Source organism: Chelon labrosus, assembly GCF_963514085.1.
Source record: "Chelon labrosus genome assembly, chromosome: 5".
Lineage (NCBI taxonomy): Eukaryota > Metazoa > Chordata > Actinopteri > Mugiliformes > Mugilidae > Chelon > Chelon labrosus.
The window spans coordinates 5,857,087-5,880,588 of record NC_140341.1 but is presented as its reverse complement, the minus strand read 5'-3'; the positions used below and the strand labels follow the sequence as shown (position 1 = coordinate 5,880,588).

General features: G+C 40.5%; 4 protein-coding genes and 1 pseudogene across 5 annotated transcripts; 3 read left to right on the top strand and 2 right to left on the bottom strand.

The window, feature by feature from the left end:
• Positions 1-4,010: 4,010 nt before the first annotated feature.
• On the bottom strand, positions 4,011-5,557 carry LOC311488770 (olfactory receptor 11A1-like; the record flags this gene model as incomplete). Its single annotated transcript, XM_084545621.1, has 1 exon — positions 4,011-5,557. Exon 1 carries the CDS (start codon positions 4,935-4,937, stop codon positions 4,011-4,013), a length of 927 nt encoding a protein of 308 aa, XP_084401747.1. The 5' UTR covers positions 4,938-5,557.
• A 2,364-nt stretch (positions 5,558-7,921) lies between these two features.
• Positions 7,922-9,269, bottom strand: LOC311488551 (olfactory receptor 11A1-like; the record flags this gene model as incomplete). Its single annotated transcript, XM_084545323.1, has 1 exon — positions 7,922-9,269. The coding sequence occupies exon 1, from the start codon at positions 8,846-8,848 to the stop codon at positions 7,922-7,924; it is 927 nt and encodes a 308-aa protein (XP_084401449.1). The 5' UTR covers positions 8,849-9,269.
• A 1,698-nt stretch (positions 9,270-10,967) lies between these two features.
• Positions 10,968-11,894, top strand: LOC311488527 (olfactory receptor 11A1-like; the record flags this gene model as incomplete). The annotated part of the gene is made up of 1 exon (XM_084545285.1): positions 10,968-11,894. The coding sequence occupies one exon, from the start codon at positions 10,968-10,970 to the stop codon at positions 11,892-11,894; it is 927 nt and encodes a 308-aa protein (XP_084401411.1).
• Positions 11,895-12,512: 618 nt separating this feature from the next.
• Positions 12,513-13,320, top strand: LOC311488769 (olfactory receptor 11H1-like; annotated as a pseudogene). The gene has a single exon. The product of its transcript is annotated as an olfactory receptor 11H1-like (transcript).
• Positions 13,321-20,537: 7,217 nt separating this feature from the next.
• LOC311487857 (olfactory receptor 11A1-like) lies at positions 20,538-21,846 on the top strand. The gene has a single exon (XM_084544255.1). It carries the CDS (start codon positions 20,710-20,712, stop codon positions 21,634-21,636), a length of 927 nt encoding a protein of 308 aa, XP_084400381.1. The 5' UTR covers positions 20,538-20,709; the 3' UTR covers positions 21,637-21,846.
• The last annotated feature ends 1,656 nt before the right edge of the window (positions 21,847-23,502 follow it).

Below are 23,502 nucleotides of genomic sequence, written 5' to 3'. Positions count from 1 at the left end.
TTACAATAATGACTGCATCTCATCTGCTAGAGCCACCCTGTGAAAGTTTTCAGACGACGCCATCGTCATTGGACTCATCCAGGACTGTGATGAGGCTGAATACAGAGGGGAAGTAGAACAGCTGGTCCTCTGGTATAGTCTGAACCATCTGGTGCTAAGCCTGCTCAAAACTGTGGAGATGACAGTGGATTTCAGGAAGAGTCCCCCAACATCCTCTCCTCTCACAATCCTCAACAGAACAGGTCAACTCATTCAGGTTTCTACAATCTCACGGGACCTGACGTGGACCCCCTACATAGACATTGTGCACAAACTGGTAGAGAGATGGAGCAAGGACCCCCTGCTATATATATTATATACAATCGGTGTTGGGACTTGAGCCATGTATAAATGTACCTTGTAACTGTGCTTTCAGTACCCCCTAAAATATACATTATATAAAACTGTGTGTTATATTAAACTGGGCCTAGTGCCATGTATAAATGCACCTTATCATTGTGCATTCAATACAAAGCTGTTCAAAGAATACACAAGTTCATATATTCATGTTTTTATTTTAAAAATGTTCAAGGTAGGGCAGCACAGTGGCGTGATTCTAAATTGGCCTTAGGTGTGCATGTGAGTGCCAGTGGTTGTCTGTCTCTTTGTGTTTGCCATGTAATAGACTGGAGACCTGTCCAGGGTGTACCCTGCCTCTCACCTGATGACAGCTGGGATATTTTTTATTTATTTTATTTTATTTAGGCTCCAGAACCCCCATGACCCTTCACAGGACAAGTAATTACAAAATGATCTATTTTCGCTGATAATGTCAATACCGTTGGCATTTTAATATACTGGCTTCAGTAGTTTGCTGTTATGAATAAGAGTTTTTGCCTTCGTCTTCTCCCGCTTATATGGGCCTGGGTCGTGGGGGCAGCAGCCTCAGCAGGGAAGTCTAGACAGCCCTCTCCCCAGCCATTTTCACCAACTCCTCCGGAGGAATCCCCAGGCATTCCCAGGCCAGACGATAGGTATAATCCCTCCATCGTGTCCTGGGTTGGCCCCAGGCCTCCTTCCAGTTTGACATGCCAGAAACACCTCTCCTGGGAGGCATCCGGGAGGCATCCTTACCAGATGCCCCCGTCACCTCAACTGACTCATTTCAACATGGAGGAGCAGTGCTTCTACTCTGGGCTCCACCCGTATGTCCGAGTTTCCTTCATAGGGTGGCTGGGCTCAGCCTTAGAGATAGGGTAAGGAGTTCGGTCATTACCCAAAGTTCATGACCATAGGTGAGGGTCAAAACGTAGATCGACTGGTAAACTGAGAGCTTTGTCTTTCGACTTAGCTCTCTTCACCACGACAGACCGATTAAGCGCCCGCATCACTGCAGACAGCACTCCAATCCGCCTGTCGATCTCCCGCTCTATCTTATGGTCGTGAACTTCACTCCACTTCACACTGCAAATCGCCCCAGCAAGAGTTGGAGGTCGTTGTTCGATGAAACTAGGAGGACCACATTTTCTGCAAAAAGCAGGAACGAGATCCTCCGATCACCGAACCCGACACCCTCCCCCACGCAACTGCGCCTAGAAATTTTGTCCATAAAAGTTATGAACAGAACCGGTGACAAAGGGCAGCCCTGGTGGAGTCCAACCCTCACTGGGAACAGGTCTGACTTACTACCGGCTAAACGGACCAAACTCACGCTCCTTTGGTACAGGGACTGAATGACCTTTAGCAAGAGGCCATCCACCTCATACTCACAGGATGCCACTGGGGACACAGTTGTAAGCCTTCTCCAAATCCACAAAACACACGTGGACCGGTTGGGCAAATTCCCATTTCCCCTCTAGTACCCTAGCGAGGGTAAAGAGCTGGTACATGGTCCTCCTCAATCTGAGGTTCAACCATCGACCTGACTCTCCAGCTGTTCTGTGCGGATCCCTGCATGGAACTGTCTGGTAAGGCAAAGGGAGGAGGAACGTGCTTCTTCATTAACGTAGGTTGGTGCACAGATGTCACAGTGTTAAAGAAGACATGTAGCCCTCACTTGGAGTCTTTTTTCATAAACTGTAGACCCTTTTATTCACCGCGGGAGTTTTCCTCGTTTGTGCTGGTTGGTGTGTACATTCCACCACAGGCGTGTGTAACAGAGGCGTTGCAACACCTTGTCGACCAGATTACGGACTTGGAGAAAACACACCTGGAATCCAGCAGGATGGGCGTCAGCTCTCTAAGAGACAGAGGATCAGGAAGACTCCAGGACCGGATTGAGTGTCTCCGTCCTGCTTGAAAGTCTGTGCTGACCAGCTGGCTCCTATTTTCACCCAGATCTTCTACAATTCCTTGAAGCTGTACGAGATCCCGTCCTGTCTCAAAAGCTCCACCACAATCCTGGTCCCCAGGAAGTCCCCTTTCACAGGATTAAATGACTACAGACCAGTCGCCCTGACATCTCTGGTCATGAACTCCTTTGAATTATTGTTGCTGGCCCACCTGAAAGACATCACTGATCCCCAGCTAGACCCCCTGTGCCTATAGGGCAAACAGGTCAGTGGATGATGCAGTCAACATGGCCCTTCACTATATCCTGCACCACCTCGACTCTGCAGGAACCTACGCATGGGACCTGTTTGTGGACTTCAGCTCTGGGTTCAACACCATTGCCCCGGAGCTGACAGGAGGCAGCAGGTGAAACTGGGTAACATCACATCCAGCACCTGTACTCTCAGCAGTGGCGCCCCTCAGAGGTGTGTTCTCTCCCCTCTGCTTTCTTCTCTTTACAATAATGACTGCACCTCAGGGGGCCCTTCTGTGAAATTCCTGAAATTCGCAGACGATACCACTGTCATTGGACTCATCCAGGACAGCGACGAGGCTAAATACAGAGGGGAAGTGGAACAGCTGGTCCTCTGGTACAGTCTGAACCACCGGGAGCTAAACCTGCTCAAAACTGTGGAGATGACAGTGGACTTCAGGAAGAGACCCCCATCAACTTCTCCTCTCACAATCCTTAACAGAACAGTCCCTACACTAGACTTATTCAGGTTCCTACACAATTTCACATGACATGAAGTGGACCCCCCCACATAGACACGGTACAGAAGAAGGCCCAGCAGAGGTTGTACTTCCTACGTCAGCTCAGGAAATTCAACCTGTCTCAGGAGCTGCTGATCATTATCTACAGTGCAATAATCCAGTCTGTCCTGACCACGTCCATCATGGTTGGGTTTGGATCTGCCACCAGGCATGACAGGGACAGAAATCAGACAAATATCAGTTCTGTAGAGAAGATTATTGGTACTGACCCTCCCTCCATCCAGGACCTTTATTGGTCCAGGGTCAGAAACCAGGCCAGTAAAATCTCCACAGACCACTCACACCTTGGACACAATCTGTTCAGACTCCTTCTGTCAGGGCAGCATTAGAGAGCACTGTACACCAAAACCAACCACCACAAAGACAGTATCTTTCCCTGGGCTGTGACTTTCATGAATTCTTAGCATTCACAGACTGTGAGACCATTCACAAAACAACTCTGGATTAATTATATATACTCACTGTACAAACTCATGGATCGTTGTATATATCTCTTATCCGTTGTTTTTCATTTTTTTTATTTCATGTGTACAGATTGAGATTTCATTTTTTACACTTATTTAGATTCTGTGTGTTTTTGTACAAGAGAGTCAAATTACTAGTGTGTGCGCACATACTTGGCCAATAAAGCTGATTCTGATTCAAGCATTCTCAAGTCTTATCAAAAACATAATCCCTATACTTAAAACACAATGAAACCATAAACATGTCAGCCATCAATATAATTATGAACATGGGCATTCAATTTGAAAGCAAAATTAAACATTCAGAACAAAACATGTGACTCACAAGACAAAAAAAAAAAACATCTCCACATCGTTGAATCTGACCACCATCTTCGTTGTCAAAACAGAATTCATTCATCCACGATTAAATACTTTCTAAAAGTCAGTTAAATCTCATCTCATAACTATCAAGAATAGAAATTAGATCAATTTACCGTGACAAATCAACCTCTTAAGGTGTTTAGAAATTTCTTTCATTTTTAATCCGTAAATGATTGGATTGAAGAGAGGGTGATACAAAATCAGCTGTAATGTCATAACTAAACGTGCAGTCTTTGTAATATCAGTTTCCACTCTGACAAGAGTGACGTCAAATGTAATCAGAAATGTAAAACTGATTAAAACCAACAGGTGAGGTAAACAGGTCTGTGCAGCTTTTTTTCTGACTTCGCTACAGCTCCGAAAGGTTATTACAAATATTTTTGTGTATGTAAAAATGATGTACAGCATAGGAAGAAGTACAACGTTTACCAAAATGATCACACCGTATATAGTTAGTGCTCTTGAACTGACACAGTGAAGTTTGTAAATTGAGTTATTACAAAAAAATACATTCATAGAAAAACCACAGATCTTTCTGTTTGTCAGATCACAGGAACAACAGCAATGAGTGCAGACAGGTAGAAGCCAAGCGAAAGCCAACAAGCCATTGACAGTTCTCTTTCTCATAATAGCTGCATATTGCAGAGGTTTACATATGGACACATATCGGTCATAAGCCATGGCTGCTAAGAGTAAACATTCTGAACCGCATGAAGAGTAAAATATAAAATACTGAAAAAGACAGGCTTGGTAAGATATGATCTGTTGTTCAGATAGAAGGTCAATCAAAAGCTTTGGGTAGATATTGGTGCTCACAACAACAGAGTTCAGCAGCAAAGCTGCAATGAAAATGTACATAGGCTCATGGAGGTTTTGGTGAATCCAGATCAAGTACACAATAACTGAGTTACTGCATAATATTAAAATATAAACAATGAAAACAATCATAAAATAAAGGTACCTGTATTTGTGAACTTCCACGAGGCCATCAAGAGTTATATACGATAAATTGTATTCTTTGTCCATTTGGAAAGTTCAATTGTAAATACTGATTATTAGAACAAGCAGACAATATAACAAGTATATCAGAATAAAACCTGAGACAAGAGGTTCCACTTTGGACTAACGCAATAACATGTGTCCTGTATTCAGTTCCCTTATTAAATCACAATTACCTGACCTTGAAACAAACTTAGTACGTGCTCATCTCCAAAACAGAGAAAGTGACAGTTTCCGCTTGTGAAATATTTTTTATGTGGCTGCTTCATCCTCTGTGGATCTCATTAAACTTTCCACCGAGAGTCAATAATATGGAAAGTAGTTTTGCTTTTTCAGTGTTCAGGTTACAACACATTTCCGCAGGCCAGTAAATAGACCATAGTCAGATTAAGAGTCATTTTAAAATGAAATTTCTAGATGGTAGTAGGCTGACTTTGTCAGATTTTATATGATTCTTTAAGTTTAGATCATGCCTTAAATACATAAAGACTTAACGTTATCAATGTAATAGGTTAGAGCAGGGGTCTTCAACGTTTTGCAGGCCAAGGACTCAAACTGGTAGAGAGATAGAGGAAGGACCCACTACTATATATATTATATACAATCAGTGTTATATTAAAATGGAGCTCGAGCCATGTAAATGTACCTTGTCATTGTGCTTTCAATACAAAGCTATTCAAATAATACACAGGTTCATATATTCATGTTTTTATTTTAAACATGTTCATGGTAGGGCGGCACAGTGGTGTGATTCTAAACTGGCCGTAGATGTGCATGCGAGTGTGAATGGTTGTCTGTCTCTCGGTGTACCCCGCCTCTTACCTGATGACAGCTGGGATAGGCTCAAGCACCACCGTCACCCTTCACTGGACAAGTGGTTACAGAAGATGAATGAGTGAATGTTCAAGGTACAGTGAGTAGCCACAGCCATTACTGATACCAATGCCAATATCAACACTGCCTGTTAATTGCATGATAATTACCCTAGCGAGGGTAAAGAGCTGGTACACGGTTCTCCTCGATCTGAGGTTCAACCATCAACCAGACTCTCCAGCTGTTCTGTGCAGATCGTTGCATGGAACTGTCTGATAAGACAAAGGGAGGAGGAACATACTTCTTCATTAATGAAGGTTGATGTTAAAGAAGACCTGCAGCCCTCTCTTGGAGTCTTTTTTTGTAAACTGTAGACCCTTTTATTCACCACAGGAGTTCTCTTCGCTTGTGCTGGTTGGAGCGTACAACACCTCTCTGACCAGATTACAGACATGGAGAAAACACACCTGGAATCCAGCAGGATGTGGGTCAGCTTGTTCAGAGACACAGGATCAGGAAGGCTATAGGACCGATGGAGTGTCTCCATCCTGTCTGACGGAGGATGGAGACACTCCAGACACTCTACCATCATCCCATTCCTCAAGAAGTTCCTTGTCTCAGGCTTAAATGACTACAGACCAGTTGGCCTGACGTCTCTGGTCATGAACTCTGTGGAATTACTGGTGCTGGCCAGGTCAGTGGATGATTCAGTCAACATGGCCCTTCACTATATCCTGCACCATCTCGACTCTGCAGGGACCTACGCACGGGTCCTATTTGTGGACTTTAGCTCTGGGTTCAACACTGTTGCCCTGGAGCTGGCAAGAGGCAGCAGGTGAAACTGGGTAACATCACATCCAGCACTTAGACTCTCAGCACTGGCGCCCCCCAGGGTTGTGTTCTCTCCACACTGCTCTTCTCCCTTTACACTAATGACTGCATCTCAGGTGCTAGAGCCACCCTGTGAAAGTTTGCAGACGACACCATCGTCATTGGACTCATACAGGACGGCGATGAGGCTGAATACAGAGGGAAGTAGAACAGCTGGTCCTCTGGTACTGTCTGAACCACTTGAAGTAAAACCTGTAGAGAACATTATTGGTACTGACCTTCCCTCCATCCAGGACCTGTACCGGTCCATGGTACAGCAAGATGGTAAAATCTCCACAGACCCCGGACTCCTCCCCTCAGGGCAATGTTACAGAGCACTGTACGCCAAAACCACCCACCACCAAGACAGTATCATCCCCCAGGCTGTGACTTTAGACTTAGACTTAGATAAACCTTATTCATCCACAAGGGAAATTTCTTACTTTGATGAACTCTGAGCAGTCACAGAGTGTGAGACCATTCACAACAACAAATATTTGTTCATTCATTCATCCTCTGTAACCGCTTGTTCCTGTGAAGGGTCGAAGGATCTGCTGGAACCTATCCCAGCTGTCATCGTGCAAAAGGCAGGGTACACCCGAGACAGGTCTCCAGTCTATCACAGGGCTAACACAGAGAGATAGGCAACCATTCACACTCACATGCACACCTACGGCCAATTTAGAATCACCAATTAATGTAACGATCATGTCTTTGGTTGGTGGGAGGAAGGCGGAGTATCCAGAGAGCACCCACGCAAACACAGGGAGAACATGCAAACTCCACACAGAAAGGCCCATTCGGCTAATAGCTTTGAACACAACAACAAATAACTCTACATTAATTGTAAATACAAACTCACGGATCGTTGAATATATTTGCTCTTGATCCTTTATTTTTCAACTTTTTTATTTCATATGTACAGATTAAGATTAAATTTTTTACACTTAAATTCTGTGTGTTTTTGTACATGACAGTCAAATTCCTTGTGTGTGCACGCACATACTTGGCCAATAAAGCTGATTCTGATTGTTATTCAAGCATTCTCAAGTCTTATCAGAAACATAATCCCCATACTTAAAAAAATAAGTCAGCCATCGATATGATTATGCACATGGACATTTCATTTGAAGCAAAATTAAACATTCAGAACAAAACATGTGACTCACAAGACAAAAAAAAAATAATAAATAAAAATCACTAAATTGTTGAATCTAACCACCATCTTCACTCTGTGTTCATTGTCAAAACAGAATTCATTCATCCAAGATTAAATACTTTCTAAAAGTCAGTTAAATCACATCTTATAACTATTTCAAGAACAGAAATTAGTTCAATTTACCATGACAAATCAACCTCTTAAGGTGTTTAGAAATTTCTTTCATTTTTAATCCGTATATGATTGGATTGAAGAGAGGGTGATACAAAACCAGCTGTAATGTCAAAATGAAATGTGCAGTCTTTGGAATATCAGTTTCCACTCTGACTAGAATGATATCAAATGTAATCAGAAATGTAAAACTGATTAAAACCAGCAGGTGAGGTAAACAGGTCTGTGCAGCTTTTTTCCTGACATCACTACAGCTCCGAAAGGTTATTACAAATATCTTCGCATATGTAAAAATGATGTAGAGCATAGGAAAAATTACAAAAGTGACCATAAGGAACAAACCATATATAGTTAGCTCTCTTGAATTCACACAGTGGAGTTTGTAAAGAGAGTTATTACAGAAAAATACATTCAGCGAAAAATTACAGATCTTTATGTTTGCACTTATTGCTGTTGTTAGCATGATCTGACAGACAGGTATAAGCCAAGCGAAAGCCAACAAGCCACTGACAGTGCTCTTTTTCATAATAGCTGCATATTGCAGAGGTTTACATATGGACACATATCGGTCATAAGCCATGGCTGCTAACAGTAAAAATTCTGCACCGCATGAAGTGTAAAATATAAAGTACTGAAAAAGACAGGCTTGGTAAGATATGATCTGTTGTTCAGATAGAAGGTCAGTCAAAAGCTTTGGGTAGATATTGGTGCTGAAAAGAACAGAGTTCAGTAGCAAAACTGCAATGAAAATGTACATAGGCTCATGGAGGTTTTGGTGAATCCAGATCAAGTACACAATAACTGAGTTACTGCACAGTATTAGAATATAAACAATAAAAACAATCATAAAATAAAGATACCGGTATTTGTGAACCTCCACGAGCCCATCAAGAGATATATGTGTTAAATTGTATTCTTTGTCCATTTGGAAAGTTCAATTGTAAATACTGATTATTAGAACAAGCAGACAATATAACAAGTATATGTGAATAAATCCCGAGACTAGAGGTTTCACTTTGGACTAACGCAATAACATGTGTCCTGTATTCAGTTCCCTTATTAAATCACAGTTACCTGACCTTGAAACAAACTTAGTACGTGCTCATCTCCAAAACAGAGAAAGTGACAGTTTCCGTCTGTGAGTTGTTTTTTATGTGGCTGGTTCATCCTCTGTGGATCTCATTAAACTTTCCACCAAGAGTCAATAATATGGAAAGTACTTTTGCCTTTTGAGTGTTCAGGTCACAACACGGGTCATTTTTGCAGGCCAGCAACTAGACCATGGTCAGATTTTGGTACAGAGTAATTTAAAATGAAATTTCTGGATGGTAGTAGGCTGACCTTGTCAGATTCTATATGATTGTTCAAGTTTAGATCATGCCTTGAATACATTAAGACTTAACGTTATCAATGCAATAGGTTAGAGCAGGGGTCTTCAACGTTTTGCAGGCCAAGGACCCACAAACTGGTAGAGAGATGGAGAAGGGACCCCCTACTATATATATTATATAAAACTGTGTGTTATATTAAACTGGGCCTAGTGCCATGTATAAATGTACCTTATCATTGTGCATTCAGTACAAAGCTATTAAAATAATACATAGGTTCATATGTTCCTGTTTTTATTTTAAACATGTTCAAGGTATAGTGAGTAGGATTGCTGTTCCACTGCCATTAATAAACACACCTTGTCAACTGATACTAATGTCAATATCAACATTGCATTTTTGACTGAAAGTCAACATCTCCTGCCTCCATTTAACCATTCACTACAACATGCTGGATTCATGTTCGTATCATTTTTAAGACATTTAAATATGTGGAAAAGAAATTGGAAGGAAAACAAAAAAGAAAAATATAAAAAGTTGTTTATTGAACCAAATTCCACAAACCCCTGCACTACATCAGGACATACAGACATGTACAGGGAATCATGTACATAATTATTTAAATGTGTCTGTTTAACATATGCAAGTGGAAACATAGATGTTAAATAGCTGAGGTAAGAATGAAACCTTGGGGTACTCTGCAGAGAAACAAAACGTAGTACCAGACTTGACCACTAGCAAACTAAGGCACTCAGCCACTCACGCACTTACGGACAATATGGAGAGAAACAAAACCTAACCGACTCATAACTGCTGCTCGTGGATCCCTGCTTGACGGAGAGGCAGCAGCCACTCACTTGGCCGGCAGATAAACGAAACTTAACTGACTCTTACACTACTAATCAAGAGAGACAAAAGACAATTAACATGTTCACTGGCCAGCAAGTGGTCATGGTCAATGACGGAAAATATTTGGTTAATGTGACCCCTGCCCTGCACATACCCACTTTGTTTTGAACCATTTTAAAACCAGGTTGAACTATTTCCCATTCCTTTCTAATATAATATTAAGGCCAAGAGTGTTGGATAGGGCATTGGGAACCAGTAGTACCCGGAGAGAACCCACGCAGAGATAGGGAGAACGTGCAAACTCCACACAGAAAAGCTCCAGTCGGCCTGAATTCAAACCTTCTTGCTATGATTCATCAGTGCTAACCACCACACCATGCCGCCCCAGATCTGATATAATTATTATATGTAACCTAACAATTCACGCTAAATAATGTGATGGAAAAATCCAAATTTTGTCCAAAGAAACCACTGTGACACACGGGTAAAAGAAAAACAAACACTGATCAAACGCTTGACGCAGTATTTAGGCTTCTCCCAAGAAACAGGGAGAAAGAAGTTGACACTCGTAAGGATGAAGTAATGTTGAGTGAGGAAGTACACCCCCAACTGAAAAAAGCAAACACTGTTAGTTCAGGCCTCCAAGGTTTGATGAAGTTACAACAGACTTTAATGAGTTCCATGGAGAACGGGCCATCTAATAAAAAACTTTCAGAAAAAAAACATCAGCACACGCCAGGAGCATCTGAAGGTCAGCTATCTGGGAAGTAACAATATCCACCAGTGAAGGTTGTATGATTGCCTTGTATCTTGTCCAGCCATGTTATTCAGACTTTTCCAACTCAACATTTCTTTTAGGAAATATTAATGGATGGTGAAGTTAACATAACGTATATAACTCTTGATATGCATATGGAATTGGAAACATACAGGTATCTTTATTTTGTGATCATGCTTACGAATTATATTGTAATAATATGCTGTAATTTCACCATTGTGTATCTTATTTGGACGCACAGTAACCTCCATGAGCCGATGTACATTTTCATTGCAGCCTTACTTCTAAACTCTGTTGTCTACAGCACTAATATCTATCCAAAGTTTTTACTTGACATGCTATCTGAAAAGCAGATCATATCATACTCAGCCTGCCTCTTACAGTTTTTCTTACTTTATTCTTTAGCTTGTTCTGAATTCTTGCTGCTGGCAGTGATGTCCTATGACAGATATGTGTCTATATGTAAACCTCTGCAATATCCAGCTATCATGACAAAAGACAGAGTGAGTGTTTGCCTGGCTTTCGCTTGGATTATCCCTGGTTGTGTGATTGCAGTTCCGGCAATAATGAGTGCTGATATGAAACTCTGTCATTTCACTCTGAATGGAATATTCTGCAACAACCAAATTTACAATCTGCACTGTGGGAGTTCAATAGGACGATCTGTATTTGGTGCTGTTGCTCTGGTAGTCACTGTACTTTTCCCTGTGCTCTTCATCCTTTTCACGTACACCAGAATATTTATAATAACCTCTCGATGTTCTAGAGAAGTCAGGAAAAAGGCTGCAGAGACCTGTTTACCGCACCTGCTGGTTCTAGTCAGCTTCTCCTTTTTCTGTGGATATGATGTTGTTATGGCCCGACTGGGGTCAGATGTTCCCAAAATCGTTAGTTCGATAATGACTTTGCAGGCAATTTTATATCATCCTCTCTTCAATCCATTGATTTATGGGTTAAAGATGAAAGAAATATCTAAACATTTGAAAAGGTTGTTCTGTCAAACCAAAGTGATCTGATGCATTAGAGGTTACAGTGATATCTGTGTTAGTGAAAGCAATGCACAATCTTTTTCTTTGTAATAATATTCATGTAGAGATGTAATCTGGTCTGTTTATATAAGAATTTATTTTTATGCTGTACTTTAAAGGTCTTTTAAACTGTTTGTGCTGTGAACAGTCATTATTATGTGCTGCAGATTGTTAGACATGGGCAAGAGGAAGCATCTGCAATTAATGGCTGTTTCCATCTTTCTGTTTTTTTTCTTCCCCCTGTTGAGGAAATGACAAAATTTAGATGTCGCTGGGTGATATGAGATGTATTTGAGGCTGTAAAACCTCGTGGGAAACTCACAGCAAATACTGCAATTATTGTCAGTTGCCTGCACGTGCTTGTGTGTCTCATCCGGTAGAGCTGGGTGCATCAAAAGATAACAAATGTAAAATGTTATTCCTGCAGGTGAGGCAATCATAAGGTTTTCCAACTGGGTCTGAATCCATGGGCTGACTAGGGCCTTTCTGTGTGGAGTTTGCATGTTCTCCCTGCGTCTGCGTGGGTTCCCTCTGGGTACTCCGGCTTCCTTCTACTGTCCAAAGACATGCTGATTAGGTTAATTGGTGATTCTAAATCAGCTGTAGGTGTGCGTGAGACCCCCGCAACCCTTAACAGGAATAAGCAGTTACAGAAGATGAATGAATGAATGTAATTTCACCATTGTGTATCTTATTTGGATACACAAAAACCTCCATGAGCCGATGTACATTTTCATTGCAGCCTTACTTCTAAACTCTGTTGTCTTCAGCACTAATATCTGTCCAAAATATTTAATTGACATGCTATCTGAAAAGCAGATCATATCATACTCAGCCTGCCTCTTACAGTTTTTCATATTTTATTCTTTAGCTTGTTCTGAATTCTTACTTTTGGCAGTGATGTCCTATGAAATATGTATCTATATGTAAACACCTGCAATATCCAGCTATCATGACAAAAGACAGAGTGAGTATTTGCCTGGCTTTAGCTTGGGTTGTGCCTGCGTGTGATTGAAGTTCCGGCAATAATGAGTGCTGATATGAAACTCATATGTCATTTCACTCTGAATGGGATTTTATGTAACAATTCAATTTACAATCTGCACTGTGTGAGTCCAATAGCACGATCACCAGAATACTTTTAATAACCTCTCGATGTTCTAGAGAAGTCAGGGAAAAGGCTGCAGAGACCTGTTTACCACACCTGCTGGTTCTCGTCAGCTACTCCTTATTGAGTGGATATGATAACATTGTTGTTCGAGTGGGGTCAGTTTTTCCCCAAACTGTTGATTTGATAATGACTTCGCAGGCGATTTTATATCATCTTCTGTTCAATCCAATAATTTATGGGTTAAAGATGAAAGAAATATCTAAACATTTGAAAAGGCTGCTCTGTCAAGCCAAACTGATCTGATGCATTAAAGGTTACAGTGATACCCGTGTTAGTGAAAGCAATGTGCAGTTATTTTCTTTTTGTAATAATATTTTTGTGGAGATGTAATCTGGTCTGTGTATATAAGAATTTATTTTTATGCTATACTTTAAAAGTCTTTTAAACTCTTTGTGCTGTGTCATTATTATCTGCTGCAGATTGTTAGACATAGACAAGAGGAAGCATCTACAATTAATGGTTGTTCCCATCTTTCTTTCTTTTTTTTTTGCCTGTATTTGTTGAGGAAATGACAACATTCTCTGTTTCATATTTTTATTAATGTGTATACAAGAATAACAAAGGCACTTACATGGTGCATTGATGTCAGCTTTAAACATGTTTGCATACACCTTTGGATTTAGAATTGCGTTTTACAAGAACAGACAACGGTTACAAAAATTAAAACCGAATAAACTATACAATGTCTGATTAAACTGACATGACAGAAGAAATACATAAATAATAATAAAAAAGAGAGGGGAAGAGGGAGAGAAAGAAAGAAGAAAATAAATAAATAAATAAATAAAATAAATAAATTAATAAAAAAAATAAATAAAATAAATTAAAAAATAAAAATAAAAAAGGGGGGGGGGGGGGGGGGTGTGTAGGGATGTGGTGGGGTGGTTACATTGTTGCAAAAAAGTCCATAAACGGTTGCCATTTGTTATAGAATTTGCTCAAGTTCCCCCTTCTTGAATATCTAATTTTCTCGACTTTCAAAAAGGACATAACCTCTTTAATCCATTGTGTACTGGAGGGGGCAGTTGTAGATTTCCAATTCAGAAGGAGGTGACGTTTAGCAATTAGTGAGGTAAAAGCTATTACTTCCAATTCTTTAGTGGAATATAGGGTATAGTCATCCGGAAGACCAAAAATGCCAATGTGTGGTGAGATGTCAATAGGTCTTGAAAATACCTTAGACATGGTGTTGAAGTAAATTTGCCAAAAGTTCGACAGAGCTGGGCAAGAGAAAAACATATGTGTAAGATTGCAGGTTGTGCCTCCACATCTGTCACAGACATCAACCATATCTGGAAAAATCTGTGCCAACTTAGTCTTTGAATAATGGCATCTAAATACAACTTTAAACTGTATCAAGGTCAGGCGGGCACAAATAGAGGTTTTGTGAATGACCTTCAGGAAATGACAACATTAAGATGTCACTGGGCAATATGACATGTATTCGAGGTGGTAAAACCTCATGGGAAACTCACAGCAAATCCTGCAATTATTGTCAGTTACCTGCACAGCTTTGCTTTTCATCTGGGAGAGCTGGGTGCATCAAACGACAACAGAGGCAAACAGAGGCAAGACTGCATTACATCTGCAATGTAAAGCCACAGTCTGCACAGAAACAAGGAGATGGCATTATTTACCACAAGACAATTCAATTCAAATCACTTTATTTTAGCATAAAAAAGGGCATAAAGTAGGCACAATCACAACCAATAGAAACAAAAGAGACACAAAATCAGCACACACAGTACAACATACAACATTCTGAAATAATTACTTAAGTGTTTCAATCATAACTTGCATTCGTACAGACTTGCTGCTGTCATCTGGCCTAAGTCGAATCACAAACTCTTCGGATCCATCATAATAGTGACTGCTTGATCATTCCCATTCCTGAAACAAGTGGTTCCATAGGTATGGATGCAACCAACCACACCTACAAATACAGCTATAGATGCAACCAGAAATCGCTTGGACAGAAAACAGTGAAAGTCACATTGAACAAGCACATCCCAAATTTGGCACAAAAAGTCAACATGGATTCAGTGATGAAGTGAGTCAAATTTGGTCTTTAAAGGTCAGAGGTCAGTGGGACCACAGAAAACACATTAATGGCCGTAAATTCAATTCAGTTAAATTTTATTTGTATAGCGTCAATAACAATACAAATTGTCTCAAGACGCTTTACAAAAACCCGGCCTGAAACCCCCAGAGCAAGCCTGAAGGCGACAGTGGCAAGAAAAAACTCCCTTTTAACAGGAAGAAACCTTGAGCAGAACCCAGCTCATATGGAGGGCCTAAGGCCAGCCGGGTACAGACAGAAGAAAGAGAGAAGAGAACAGCAAGATAAACATACATCTGTCATAGATACACATATCTGACTAACGCGTACATGTGGAATCTTATGATACAAACTGATGACGTTACATGACAGTTTGAAAATGTAAGAGGAATCATAGGCAGGTTGGAGAATTGTTCATTCAGGTAGGAGTGGATAACTGCAGGATTCCATGAAGACTGGGCAGGCTGATGAGACCACGACAACAGATGTAGTATAGAGCTCCACAGGAAACGCACAACTCCAGGCCAGAGATACTCACAAGAAGAAGGAGGAGGAGAGGGGGGAGGGAGGGACACACAGCAGTAAACATTCTATATAGTAATAGCACAGAATTGCATGACTAGTAGTAGATAGGAAATTAGAGGGCAAGAGCTCTGTGCCAGAGAAAAGAAAGTGGAGGATGCAAGAGAGGAGAGAGAAGAAAGAAGGAGGACATGTGTTTGGTGCCTCATCCCCCAGCAGCCTAGGCCTATAGCAGCATAACTAAGGGATGGTTTAGTACAGCCCTAACTATAAGCTTGATCAAAAAGGAAAGTCTTAAGCCTGACCTTAAAAATAGAGAGAGTGTCTGCCTCCCGAACCCAAACTGGGAGCTGGTTCCACAGGAGAGGAGCCTGATAGCTGAAAGCTCTGTCTCCCATTCTAAATCAACTTGTGAACACCTTATTTCAGTTGAGCCTTGAGTATTTTAAAATGTCAGGTAGCTTGATGCAAGCCTTCACTGCAGATTAAAGGGAATCAGTACAGTTTTTCAAGTGGTCCTGGATAGTAGTTCTAGAATGACAAATCAGTCAAACTGAATTATATTTATATATAAAGGTTTGCCCAAGTTCATATTTTATAAAGTTGACTGTTTTGTGATGAAAGTCAAGTCAATACAGACCAGTCGCTGATGACATGACTAATAAAAACCCAGTAGAAAGAAAAGCTTTGCAACAGTGAAATTTATAATCTTGACCTGAATACATATGCAGAGAACAGACAGCTCATGTGCTACATACTGTGTGCGGCAGATATGTATAGTGTGTACAAAACAGGCAGCAACTCAGCACCATCAATAGCATTCAGTAGTACTCCACATCGTGTTAGAAGATGGGATAGTGTAGCCAGGTTAATAATAATGCTGTATTGCTCTGAAGCCTTTTCCAGAGCACGCCTCCTGTATGTTAACGGCGACATTACTTGACTGCTGTCCAGAGGATTTGGACTGTTCCTCTGCTAGCATTAACAAATGCCTTTTCAGATGCATTAGAGTAGTACTTGTATTTCAGAACTGACATGTCACGGTAGTATGGGCTTCATCTTTAGTGAAGTATTTCCACACACTTGATGAACCGCTGCTAGTTTGCTCCAATGACCCACTGAGTTCCTCATATGTCTTAACTGAGGCATCCATGTTGTTATTGTCACATGATGCTTAAAGCATCATGACACAGCAGTGAAGTCGACAATCTAACTCGTCTGTAGAACCCCTAGTATATATGTACGACAAACATTAAGTCACATCAAACAGAAAACAGTCTCAGTCCGTTGGTGCAGCCAGTAACCACAGATCATAAACATATCAAACTTCTGATTCCAATAAAAAAAGAAGTATTAAACACACACTAGGAGAGAAACTGGTGCAGCTTGTATCAGATCATCATCCTAAAGATGACCATGTGTGTAATAAGGTGTAATATAGGTGTCTATAATGAGGTGAATGCCCAAATGAACTGAATCAAACCATACTGTTAATGCAGGCCTCCGAGGTTTTACAAAGTTCTTTTACAATTCCATTCTATCCTGGTGAAGACGTTAATGAGTTCCTGAGAGAATTAAACAATCTAATAAAAACTTTTCCACATACTCAGACCATTCACCACATACACCAAGTGCATTTGAAAGTCGTATGTAAAATGTTATTCCTGCAGGTGAGGCAATCATAAGGTTTTCCAACTGAACATTTCTTGTAGAAAACATTAATGGCCGGGGAAGTTAACATAACATAACTCTTGATGGGCATGTGGAGTTGCAAACATACAGGTATCTGTATTTTACGATCATGTTCACAGTGTATATTGTAATAATATGGTGTAATTTCACCATTGTGTATCTTATTTGGACGCACAAAAACCTCCTTGAGCCGATGTACATTCTCATTGCAGCCTTACTTTTAAACTCTGTTGTCTTCAGCACTAATATCTAGCCAAAGTTTTTAATAGACATGCTATCTGAAAAGCAGATCATATCATACTCAGCCTGCGTCTTTTTCATAGTTTCAGTTTTTCATATTTTATTTTTTAGCTTGTTCTGAATTCTTGCTGTTGGCAGCGTTGTCCTATGACAGATATGTGTCTATATGTAAACCTCTGCAATATCCAGCTACAGAGGCTTGCAGTGGCAATTGTGAAGTACAAAAAAAGTACAGTACAAAAAAAATTATACATGATTTTTTATATATATATATTTTACAAATAAAAAACTGAAAAGTGCGGTGTGCAAAAGTATTCAGTCCCCTTGAGTCAATACTTTGTGGAACCGCCTTTTGCTGCAACTACAGCTGCAAGTCTTTTGAGGTATGTCTCTACCAGCCTTGCACATCTATAGACTGCAAATTTTCCCCATTCTTCTTTGCAAAGCACCTCAGCCAGCTCAGTTAGATTAGATGAAGAGCGTTTGTGAATGGCTGTTTTCAGATTTTGCTACAGATTCTCAATTAGACTTAGGTCTGGACTTTGACTGGGCCATTCCAACACATGAATATGTTTTGTTTTACACCATTCCATTGTTGCCCTGGCTTTATGTTTAGGGTTGTTGTCCTCCTGAAAGGTGAACCTCCGCCCTACTCTCAAGTCTTTTGCAGACTCCAACAGGTTTTCTTCCAAGATTGCTCTGTATTTGGCTCCATCCATCTTCCCATCAAATCTATCTTCCCTGTCCCTGCCGAAGAGAAGCACCCCCAGAACATGATGCTGCCACCACAATGTTTGACAGGGGGGATGGTGTGTTCAGAATGATGTGCAGTGTTAGTTTTCTGGCACACATAACGTTTTGCATTTAGGCCAAAAAGTTCAATTTTGGGCTCATCTGACCAGAGCACCTTCTTCCAGATGTTTGCTGTGTCCCCCACATAGCTTCTGGCAAACATCAAATGGCACTTCTTGTGGTTTTCTTTTAACAATGGCTTTCTTCTTGCCACTCTTCCGTAAGGGCCAGATTTGTGCAGTGCACGACCAATAGTTGTCCTGTGGACAGATTCCCCCACCTGAGCTGTGGACCTCTGCAGTTCGTCCAGAGTCACCATGTTCCTCTTGGCTGCATCTCTGATCAATGCTCTCCTTGTTCAGCCTGTAAGGTTAGGTGGACAGCTGTGTCTTGGTAGGTTTGCAGTTGTGCCATACCCTTTCCATTTCCGGATGATGGATTGAACAGTGCTCCATGAGATGTTCAAAGCTTGGGAAACCTTTTTTATAGCCTAACCCTGCTTTAAACTTCTCCGCAACTTTATCCCTGACCTGTCTGGTGTGTTCCTTGGACTTCATGATGCTGTTTGCTCCCCAATATTCTCTCAACAAACCTTTGAGGCCGTCACAGAACAGCTGTGTTTGTACTGTGTTATGGCCTGGCTCTGAGACCATAACAAATAAGGGAAATACACAGGGAGTTACCTCAAAAGAAAATATTTATTTTAACAAAGATAAATTCCAAAAGAAATATTAACCATATTGTTCAACAAAATGAAACTACCAACCTAGATCAACCTAGGAAAATGCAAAATAAACCATACAAGAAATTAGAAGAACTCAAATCAAAATAGCATGGTGTCCGGGACAGAGCAGGAGAGAGAATGAGTTTGCAGGAGGGCGGGCTTTTATGGGTCTGGAGACAGTGGCCAGCTGCCCCCAATCCCATAATGGCCAACCAGCTACCAGCACCCTGGAAGACAAGAGAAACACAAACACCAACACAGCAAAGGCCCTGGGGCCGTCACAACTGAGATTAGATTACACACAAGTGGACTCTATTTAGTCATTAGGTCAACATTCTATCATTCAGCGATCATCAGGTGACTTCTGAAGACAGTTGGTTGCACTCAGAGAAAAGGGGGTTAAATACTTTTGCACACCACACTTTTCAGTTTTTTATTTGTAAAAAAAATAAAAATAAAATCATGTATAATTTTCTTTGTACATTACAATTGTATGCCACTCTGTGTCAGTCTTTCTCATTAAATTCCAATAAAACATATTCATGTTTGTGGTCGTAATGTGAAAAAATGTGGAAAAGTTCAAGGGGTATGAATACTTTTGCAAGCCACTGTATCATGACAAAAGATAGAGTGAGTATTTGCCTGGCTTTAGCTTGGGTTGTGCCTGCATGTGTGATTGCAGTTCCGGCAATAATGAGTGCTGATATGAAACTATGTTATTTCACTCTGAATGGGATTTTATGTAACAATTCAATTTCTAATCTGCACTGTGTGAGTTCAATAGCACGACCTGTATTTGGTGCTGTTTCTCTGGTAGTCACTGCACTTTTCCCCTCTGCTATTCATCCTTTTCACGTACACCAGAATACTTATAATTACCCACTTTGTTTTGAACCATTTTAAAACCAGGTCGAACTATTTTTCAAGCTTTTCTAATATAATGTTAAGGCCAAGAGTGTTGGACAGGGCATTAGGAACCAGTAGTACCTGGAGAGAACCCACGCAGAGACCAGGAGAACGTGCAAACTCCACACAGAAAGGCCCCAGTCGGCCTGAATTCAAACCTTCTTGCTGAGATTCATCGGTGCTAACCACCACACCATGCCGCCCCAGATCTGATATAATTATTATATGTAACCTAACAATTCACGCTAAATAATGTGAAGGAAAAATCAAAATTTTTGTCCAAAGAAACCACAGTGATACTAAGGAAAAAAAAACACAGATCAAGCGTTTGATGCAGTATTTAGGCTTATCCCAAGAAACAGGGAGACAGAAGTTGACACTCAAAGTATTATATTATTAACATAAAGATGAAGTAATGTTGAGTGAGGAAGTACACCCCCAAGTGAGAAAAGCAAACACTGTTAGTTCAGGCCTCCAAGGTTTGATGAAGTTACAACAGACTTTAATGAGTTCCATGGAGAACGGGTCATCTAATAAAAAACTTTCAGAAAAAAAACATCAGCACACGCCAGGTACATCTGAAGGTCAGCTATCTGGGAAGAAACAATATCCACCAGTGCAGGTTGTATGTTTGCCTTGTATCTTTATCCACATTATTCAGTCTTTTCCAACTGGACATTTCTTTTACGAAACATTAATGGACGGCGAAGTTAACATAACGTATATAACGCTTGATGGGCATGTGGAATTGGAAACGTACAGGTATCTTTATTTTGTGATCATGCTTACAACTTATATTCTAATAATATGCTGTAATTTCACCATTGTGTATCTTATTTGGACACACAAAAACCTCCATGAGCCGATGTATATTTTCATTGCAGCCTTACTTCTAAACTCTGTTGTCTTCAGCACTAATATCTATCCAAAGTTTTTAATTGACATGCTATCTGAAAAGCAGATCATATCATACTCAGCCTGCCTCTTACAGTTTTTCATATTTTATTCTTTAGGTTGTGCAGAATTCTTACTTTTAGCAGCCATGTCCTATGACAGATATGTGTCTATATGTAAACCTCTGCAATATCCAGCAATCATGACAAAAGACAGAGTGAGTATTTGCCTGGCTTTAGCTTGGATTGCGCCTGCTTGTGTGATTGCAGTTCCGGCAATAATGAGTGCTGATATGAAACTCTGTCATTTCACTTTGAATGGGATTTTATGTAACAACTCAGTTTACAGTCTGCACTGTGTGAGTTCAATAGCACGATCTGTATTTGGTGCTGTTGCTCTGGTAGTCACTGCACTTTTCCCTCTGCTCTTCATCCTTTTCACGTACACCAGAATACTTATAATAACCTCTCGGTGTTCTAGAGAAGTCAGGAAAAAGGCTGCAGAGACCTGTTTACCACACCTGCTGGTTCTGGTCAGCTACTCTTTTTTGTGTGCATACGATGTCACTATTGTCCGACTGGGGGCTGATTTTCCTAAAATTGTTCGTTTGATAATGACTTTGCAGGTGGTTTTGTATCATCCTCTGTTCAATCCAATAATTTATGGGTTAAAGATGAAAGAAATATCTAAACATTTGAAAAGGCTGCTTTGTCAAGCCAAACTGAACTGATGTATTGAAGGCTATGCTATTATCGAACAGTAATGTATAGTCATTTCATTCATAATAATAATAATGTGAATGCACTCATCCCTTGAGGCTATTTCATATAAGAATCCATTTTTATGCCATGTTTTAAAGGTCCTTTTTACTATTTCTGCTGGAAAACAGTCAATTTGTCTGCAGCTTTGTTGGACATGGACAAGAAGGAGCATGTCCTAATAATGGTTGTTAACGTCTTTCTTTGTTTTTTGTTTCTTTGTTTTTCTGTAAGGAGGTCATGTTGTCTTCATAAAAACATTGCTTTGAATAAATGTTAATTTAGACACACAAAGCCCACTGATAACATTTATATGACACTGGACAGTATGTTCGGCAGTTGCATGTTCTGTCTGTGTCTGCGTGGGTTCTCTCCAGGTACTCCAGCTTCATCCCACCGTCCAAAGACATGCTCGTTAGGTTCATTGGTGATTCTAAATTGGCCGTAAGTGTGAGTGTGAATCGTTGTCTGTCTCTCTGTGTTAGCCCTGAGATAGACTGGAGACCTGACCAGGGTGTACCCCGCCCAGTGACAGCTGGGATAGGCTCCGGCTACCTCCGCAACCCTTGACAGGACAAGCAGTTACAACAACAACAACAACAACAACAACATTGCAATGAATGAATGTACAATATGAAACTAAGTGTGTCATGCCAAACCACTATTATTGTTACCCACTTGGACTTCTTTTTGTCTGAGGGAGGGAGCTTATTGTCTTATTATTTGCTGTAACCGTAATCACCCAATGCTGAAACCCTTTATTTTCTATTTTGTGTTCAACACACGCACACCCCCCCCCCCCCCCCCACACACACACACACAGTACATACTGTACAGAACCCACATTTAATAAGCTACTAAAATATGCACAGCACGGGCACTGTCCACAGACCTGACACATTTACCAGCTTGCACATTTGCAGGTGATGACACTGTTTGAAGGTAAAGCAGTAATAAACAATACAAAAACTTTCCACAGAGTTATGCTGTTGTGAATTGAGATTAATGTATGAATGTACACCAAGTGTGTTTTGAGGTCAGTTATCTGAATAAGTAAGACACTGCAGTGCATTGTTGGATGTTAGTAATGCTGTGAAAGTGGTTGTACACTTTTATTCAAATGTGATGGTCATGCACTTTTTATTACTGAAAACATACTTTAGGCATCAATAATGAGCAGTAAACTTAACATAACACGTGCAACTTATTGCACATAGAATGCATAATACAAATGTTTGAATTGTGATCGTGGTTGAAGTGCATATTTTAATAATCTACAGTAATTTTACCATTACACCAGTTAGTACCCTATGTGGATGCACAACAACCTCGACCTGTATGGTCACTCTACTTCTAAAGTGTTATTTTCTGCACTAACGTCTACCCAAAGTATTTAAATGCCATTTTATCGACCTATTACACACACACACACACACAAGCACACACTCTCCTGCTTTCTGGGTAGTCCTTTATTTTAATAGTGTCAAGCTTGAAACATATCTACTTGATATCTACTTAAGCTGAACCTTTATATTTTGTTTCAAATACATAATAAATTGTGTTTCAATAGAGTGGTTTCTTCACTCAAGTTCTTCACTCAAGTAGTTTGATGAATAGCCCTACTACTATCTGAAAGACTGGGTGGGGCTGCAAGCCATTCAGGCAATGGAGGAGTGTTAAGAAACGACATGTGTGAATGACGTGTGAAAATCCCTGCTCCAGTCAGCAGGCGGACCGCTGAGTATGGGTTTTAACACTCACACACCTGCAAGTCCCCACTTTGCTTAATATTAAAACAATCTCACCAGAGCGTCTTAGACATGATTTTAGCTTGATTT